Genomic DNA, 6,948 nt, shown 5'->3' on the forward strand with positions numbered 1-6,948 from the left:
CAGCAGTGCCACAGGCTGATCGCTTCCATGCCACACCTCACTGATGCTGTCATTTGTGCTAAAGGAGCCCCGACCAAGTATTGAGTGCATAAATGAACATACTTTAAAGAACTTGAGCTTTTCTGTTTTGCAAATCCTTTTTTTTTTTGATTAATTTGAGGAAATATTCTGATATTTTGAGATACTGGATTTTTGACTTTCATGGGCTGTAAGCTCTAATCAAAATTAAAACAAAAAAAAAACTTTTGAAATGTTTTACTTTACATGTAATGAATCTAGAATATATGAAAATTTCACTTTTTGAAATGTTACAAAAAAAAAGAACTTTCACGATATTCTAATTTTTTTAGATGCACCTGTGTAGCAATGCCCTGTGTATATATATATATATATATGTTAATGGGATACATTTTAATCTGGCCTAAAATATGTTGCAGTAATTTATTAATGTACACTACTGCTCTGAAAGTTTAGGGTCAATTTTTTTAATGAATAATTTTATTCAGCAATGACAGAGTAAACTTGTATAACTGATATTAAACTACACACACACACACACACATATATATATCAAATCTCACGGTTTCCACAAAAATATTAGACGGCTGTTTTCAACATAGATAATAATAAATGTTTCTTAAGCACCAAATCAGCATATTAAAATATTATTATTGACACTGAAGACTGGAGAAATAACTTTGAATAGATTACATTTTAAAGATATATAAATTATTATTTTAATATTTGTACAATATTACTGTTTTTACTAGATTTTTTGATCAAATAAAAAAAATCATAGTGACCACAAACCTTTGAACAATAGTGTATGTATATGCATTGTTGTCGTGCTTACATTGCAAAATTAAATAAAAAATTAATTATTAAAAAAATGAATGAATTATTAAAATGATCATTGTTGAGAGTCATATTATACTTACATATACATGCTTTAGAATTGGTTGATATGGTATAATATGGTATTTTTGTTTATCACATTGTCATTTTGTAACATAAATTACTTTGAATTCAAACAGTAATTTGTGAATCCCCTGTTTTGGATCATTTCTTCTTTTTAGACCCTTTTATTTTCTTTATGGGGTGAGCTAATACTGACTAAATAAAAATTTCACAGTGTTTTGGTGTGTATTACTGGAGTTTTGATGCGTATATTGTTTTTTGTATATTGCATATTGTATTTTGATATGTATAAGTTTGCCATGTGTTAATAAATCATTCTGTCATATAGGGGCATTTTTTGTGCCATATGTGCTGTTTCTCTTCACCTGTGGGATTCCACTTTTCTTTTTGGAGACCTCACTCGGTCAGTTCACCAGTCAGGGTGGAATTACGTGCTGGAGGAAGATCTGTCCACTGTTTGAAGGTGAACAATGATCTCACAGGGCTCTTAAGTCTCACGCATTCACCATGAGACACATGCATTTCAACCAGTTCACACGCCACACCTTGTATTTCTCACGCTGAGAAGTAAGGGATAATTTGTCCCGTTAATTGCTGTTCATTTGGCTTGTATTTTAATTTTTGATACATTTGTATTTTTGAAATATATAAAACAATTTATTTTATTTGGATGAATTTGTCTTTTATCAGATTTACCAATTGTTGTCATTTCAATTTGTGTTGGTCAATTATGAACAATAGGTAAAATTGAACTGCTAGCAAAAAATTGAGAGAGCTGGGGCAGAGGGGCTGCTGCTGCAAATATTTGAGTGGCTCCTCCCCAAACAGATGTAATCTCACTCCAAACTTTTGATATGACTTGAGAGCCCTGAGCTCATGTACAGTGACTTTTCAATGTGAATGTATTACAGCTTTTTACTTCAGTACTTTGCTACTTTTTCTTTTCTTTTTATTTATATTCACAGGTCTCGGTTATGGTAGCCAAGTTGTTGTCCTCTATACAGGAGTCTATTACATCATAATTCTTGCTTGGGCTTTCCTTTACCTCTTTTCATCCTTCAGTTCAGAGCTGCCATGGGCGAGCTGCAACAACTACTGGAACACAGGTATCTCACGTATAACAGTGGGAATTATCATAATACTGGACTATGTCGTTTGAATAACCATTGCCTTTTTTATTTAGAGAACTGCAAAGAGTTGAGCAAAAGCAACATCACTGAATATTCTCCAGAGAAAAGCACGTCTCCTGTTATTGAGTTTTGGGAGTAAGTTGTTGAAAATAGCACCCCAATAAACTGGATACATGTTTATTAGAATTACGCAATTAAGGCAACACAGGATAACACAAATCATCCAGATAATTAAAATGATTCTCAATAAAGGTTGTAAAACAGAATGTGATTCCATATTTTTTGCCTACAGGAGAAGAATTTTGGGCTTGTCTGAAGGAATAGAACAGATTGGTAATGTTAGATGGGACTTGGCACTCTGCCTCCTGCTGGCCTGGATCATCTGCTACTTCTGTGTGTGGAAGGGAGTGAAGTCCACAGGCAAGGTGAGAAATTTGTTAAACTTTTTAACAATATGTATCACAAAGTAAATGGTAAGATGTGAGCTGGAAGTGGAATGTGTTTTGCTTGTTGCGTGTTGTACTCCATATCATCTGCTAATATCCTTTCCAAAAAAAAAAAAAAAAAAAAATGCTTAATCCTTTTTTTTTTTTAATTAACTATCAATTTTACATAACATTATGCAAGTTTACATTCACTGGCAAAATATAATCAAATTAAAATGTGTGTGTGTGTGTATATATATATATATATATATATACACACATATAGCGCATACTTGAATATTTTTATGTATTTTTTGTATTAAATAAACAAATATATTTAATATATATCTTAATGTGGACAAGTTTACATCTCCCTAATGCTACGTTCAGTGAATAGACAGATTAGAATAGATTTTTATTTTTTTTAATTTGGGAATCAAAACATGGGAATTAAACCCAAGACGTTGGTGTTGTCATCACCACTCTGTAGCACTTGAGCCACAGGAACATGCTGAATGTTCTTTCTCTTATTTTCAGGTGGTCTACTTCACTGCTACTTTCCCCTATTTAATGTTGGTAGTGCTGCTGGTCCGTGGACTTACTCTTCCTGGAGCGAAAAATGGCATCACGTTCTACCTCTACCCTGATCCAACACGTCTCACAGACCCACAGGCACTGAGCTGCTCTCTTTTGCCCTTTATTTGCTGAAAACATTGACATTTTGTGATGTCGAATTTTGAATCATTGGATTTTGAAATAATAAAAAAAATATGTGATGTTTTAGGTGTGGATGGATGCAGGTAGTCAGATATTCTACTCCTATGGAGTTTGTACAGGAGTACTGACTGCTTTGGGAAGCTACAACAAATATGAGAACAACTGCTATAGGTAGTTTATATGATCTAATACCACACTTTCTACACCAGTAGTATATTCATTGCAAATTGAACTAAAAAAAAAAAAAAGTTGTATTTTACCATTTGTCTTTCAGAGACTGTGTATACTTGTGTCTGCTCAACAGCTTAACTAGCTTTGTGGCTGGTTTTGCTATATTTTCGGTCCTGGGCTTCATGGCAGATGAACAGGGAATGGATATTTCAATGGTTGCAGAGTCAGGTAAAATCATATTTAAGGCTTCAGGTCTCTTAAATCAATGGAAGGTTATTATATCATAAAATAAGCAGCATACAGAAACATGAAAATCATGTTATGTAAGAGCTCTGGGTATAGTAACTGCAATACCTTTGGTAACACAATTGTACTGCTGAAAATTATACACAAATAGACTTTTTTTTTATTTTTAAACACTGCCTTTCACATTACATGCAGTGATTAGGTTTTATCAAAAAAAGGGGTGTGTGGAGGGATTCGTTTAATGACTTTTGTTTGTGGCAGGTCCTGGTTTGGCTTTCATTGCTTACCCCCGTGCTGTAGCTTTGATGCCCCTGCCTCAGTTATGGGCAATCTTCTTCTTTATCATGATCATATTCCTGGGATTGGATAGTGAGGTAAATACAGGAAGCAATATAGAGCAATATAGATTTTTCTATATTGAATTCATTATATCATAGTATGGATTCCCTAAAGCTTTTTCTATTATTGTATCAGTTTGTGTATCATGAAGCCCTGGTAACGGCTATCTCGGATATGTATCCCTCCTTCTTCCAAGTTGGACATCGGAGAAAATTTCTTCTCCTCTTCATAAGTGCTGCCAGCTTCCTTTTTGGTCTGGTAATGGTAACAGAGGTGAGAGTCACAAATGAGAACACAAAGATCTGAAAAATCTAATCTGCAGTACCTGTAATTTCTGTCAGCAATTTTTTGTTTTTCTGTTTCACTCTCAGGGTGGCCTGTATGTCTTCCAGCTTTTTGACTATTACGCCTGTAGTGGCATGACTCTTCTTACGTTTGCTATCCTTCAGGCCATCTGTGTTGGATGGGTATATGGTAAATCATTTATTTGAGTCTGTAAAGAAAAAGCAAAGTGCAGATAAATGTACACAAATGGTAAATGTTTTTATTTGCAACTCTGTAACCTGACCTCTGTTGAAATATTTAGAGAACAACAGTGCACTCAATTCCTAGCACATTAAAAGCGTGCTGAACACAAAGTAATGTGATAAAATGATTTACAGCGTACTTTCGAGTTTTAAGAACTTTTAAATTTAATTTCAGGTGCAGATCGCCTCTATGATAGCATTGAGGATATGATTGGATATCGGCCCTGGCCTTTCATGAAGTGTTGCTGGAAATATCTAACACCAGCTATATGCACAGTGAGTATCATTTAAATCCCTTGAAATCTATTCTGTGGCTTTTTAAAACAAATGTTTCATTCTTTATTTTCATATTGTAACCACAAACTATCCACAGACCAGTACATAGAGGTAGGAAGAGGTTTGTCTGCCACCTGTGAGTCTGTGTCTGACACCTGTCATTTGTGTCTGTCTTTACACTGACAGCATTTCAAAACACAAGAAAGACCTTCTCCTATTCTGAGACTTTGTGCACTGACTCCGTGTGACAAAGCATACCAAACTAACTGACGGCTCCCCATTGCTCATCATTCTTTTTCCTGTCTATTTAGGGAACGTTTATCTTCTCCTTGGTTAAATACACCCCTCTGAAGTTCAACAATGTGTATGAGTACCCCTGGTGGGGTTATGCGATTGGTGGCTTCTTCACCCTTTCCTCCACCCTACTAGTTCCACTGTGGATGATTTATTTGGTTGGCACCACTCCAGGGTCTATGCGACAGGTATATATATATGTATATTAGTTTTCTTCTTTATGTATGCATTTATTTTTTAAAAGCATAATGTTAATGCCCTTTCTGGTTTTTCTAATATATTTTCTAAATAATTAACACTGTGCATCATTTTGTAATATCATTTTGCATATCAGAGAGTAAGAGTCTTGTGTACTCCTGCTGAAGACCTGCCAGATCCTAAACGCCCAAAACAGAAGATAAACACTGTTACTTTTGAAACCTTCACAGACCTATTGACTTTACGAACTGTTCATACACCGAACTCATTACCTCACAGAGACATTGTCTGATTGTCCAGCATTTCAGCCTTGTATTTGTCCTCCTGATCTTGTCCTCCTGTTAGCCCATTGTCATTTGATTGGCATTGTGATGCACCAGTGCCGTCACCACCATAGACAGTGAGGGGTAAAAATCACCCCAACAATTAGAAAATAATTAGAAATGGCCACATTGTCCCCTTCCCAGAATTTACAAAGTGCTCTGTTTGTTGTTAGGATGACAAAAAGATATTTTCAAAACTTTAAAAGTTAAATTTTAAGCTTGTTCAACAGCACTTGTTCAACTTTTCTTTTTAAATTATCCATACCGTTTACCCTTGTTTTCCCCCTTCCCTCTAACTGCTGTACAAAGACTTTACATTGTAAATAAAATCTTGAAGAGTTCCATGTGTGAGTGCTGGGATTGCAGATAGAGCCAACTCTCTCTCACTTTTTTTTTGCCCATTGGTTTTTACGTTCACTGATACGTTTTCATTCCTCTTTAGCATATGTTACTCCCCTGTCACCCCTAGACAAAAAGGGGATGTAACAATCAAAATGACTGAGATGGCCAATCAAGTTTAAGTAGGAGAGGTTTACTGTTCACAGAAATAGAACGCAAATTCCAGCATAAAGTGCCAGTTGAGATGAAAGTAGAAAAACATTTAATATTTGACAACTGTTTTATGATAGAAATGTAAAAAAAAAAAAGTAAAAAAGTAACATCCAGTGAAACAAACTACTCACTTATTTTCTAAAATGTAACCAGTTTGAATGGAAAATATGGTATCATTTACATGATTTGAGTAATTCCTAACAGAATATAGAGACAATAATTTTTTTTAACATATTAGCCATACAAATAAGAGTGAATGTATGCATATTTTAAAATATTATTTTCTTATTAATATTAGAAAATTATTACTTCCCAACTAGAATTACTAGAATATCCTTCACTGTTCTATTTTTAAACATATATATAAATTGGTCCCCCCTAATGTTCAAGACATGGTTACTGCTTTGTGATGAACATTATATGATGGTTAAGTGCTGAAATATTTTTTAAAGCAACAGTTTTTAATCGATCATACAGTTAGGCCTACATGATAAAGTTCATATGGAGAATAAATGAAAATATATGTATTTCAAATGAATTGACAGGATACGATTTGTTTGCTCTTTATAAATTGATTGAAGTGTTACCTCAAAAAGGGCCTTGAAGGCCACCTGTTTAGCTTTTTTCAGCTTTCCCTTTTAGAATGAAGTGTGTTTGTCTGACATGTAAAAAAAAGTGTATAAAAAGTGAAAATTACAAATGAGAGTAGTTAGTATACAAATACAAGATTAATTTTTTTTTGTTATTTTTATTTTTATGTAATAATTTCTTCTGCTATAGTTTAGTTAACGTTAGACAAATTAATGACAAAAGATTTACACTTTCCTAGACT

The 6,948-nt window shown here is 34.0% G+C and overlaps 1 protein-coding gene across 1 annotated transcript in view; it reads left to right on the forward strand.

The window, feature by feature from the left end:
- The window catches only part of slc6a22.2 (solute carrier family 6 member 22, tandem duplicate 2), an 8,665-nt gene extending 2,807 nt beyond the window's left edge, over window positions 1-5,858 (forward strand). The window contains exons 2-14 of the mRNA XM_016517199.1: window positions 1,247-1,381; window positions 1,884-2,024; window positions 2,102-2,183; window positions 2,341-2,473; window positions 3,011-3,145; window positions 3,258-3,361; window positions 3,465-3,589; window positions 3,869-3,981; window positions 4,082-4,219; window positions 4,318-4,420; window positions 4,649-4,749; window positions 5,061-5,231; window positions 5,378-5,858. Of these exons, the coding sequence (XP_016372685.1) occupies window positions 1,247-1,381; window positions 1,884-2,024; window positions 2,102-2,183; window positions 2,341-2,473; window positions 3,011-3,145; window positions 3,258-3,361; window positions 3,465-3,589; window positions 3,869-3,981; window positions 4,082-4,219; window positions 4,318-4,420; window positions 4,649-4,749; window positions 5,061-5,231; window positions 5,378-5,533 (1,637 nt within the window). The 3' untranslated portion in view covers window positions 5,534-5,858. The remainder of the gene's footprint in view (window positions 1-1,246; window positions 1,382-1,883; window positions 2,025-2,101; window positions 2,184-2,340; window positions 2,474-3,010; window positions 3,146-3,257; window positions 3,362-3,464; window positions 3,590-3,868; window positions 3,982-4,081; window positions 4,220-4,317; window positions 4,421-4,648; window positions 4,750-5,060; window positions 5,232-5,377) is intronic.
- Window positions 5,859-6,948: the final 1,090 nt, after the last annotated feature.

Source organism: Sinocyclocheilus rhinocerous, unplaced genomic scaffold (assembly GCF_001515625.1).
Source record: "Sinocyclocheilus rhinocerous isolate Xijiao unplaced genomic scaffold, SAMN03320098_v1.1 scaffold1710, whole genome shotgun sequence".
NCBI classification, from domain to species: Eukaryota; Metazoa; Chordata; class Actinopteri; order Cypriniformes; family Cyprinidae; genus Sinocyclocheilus; species Sinocyclocheilus rhinocerous.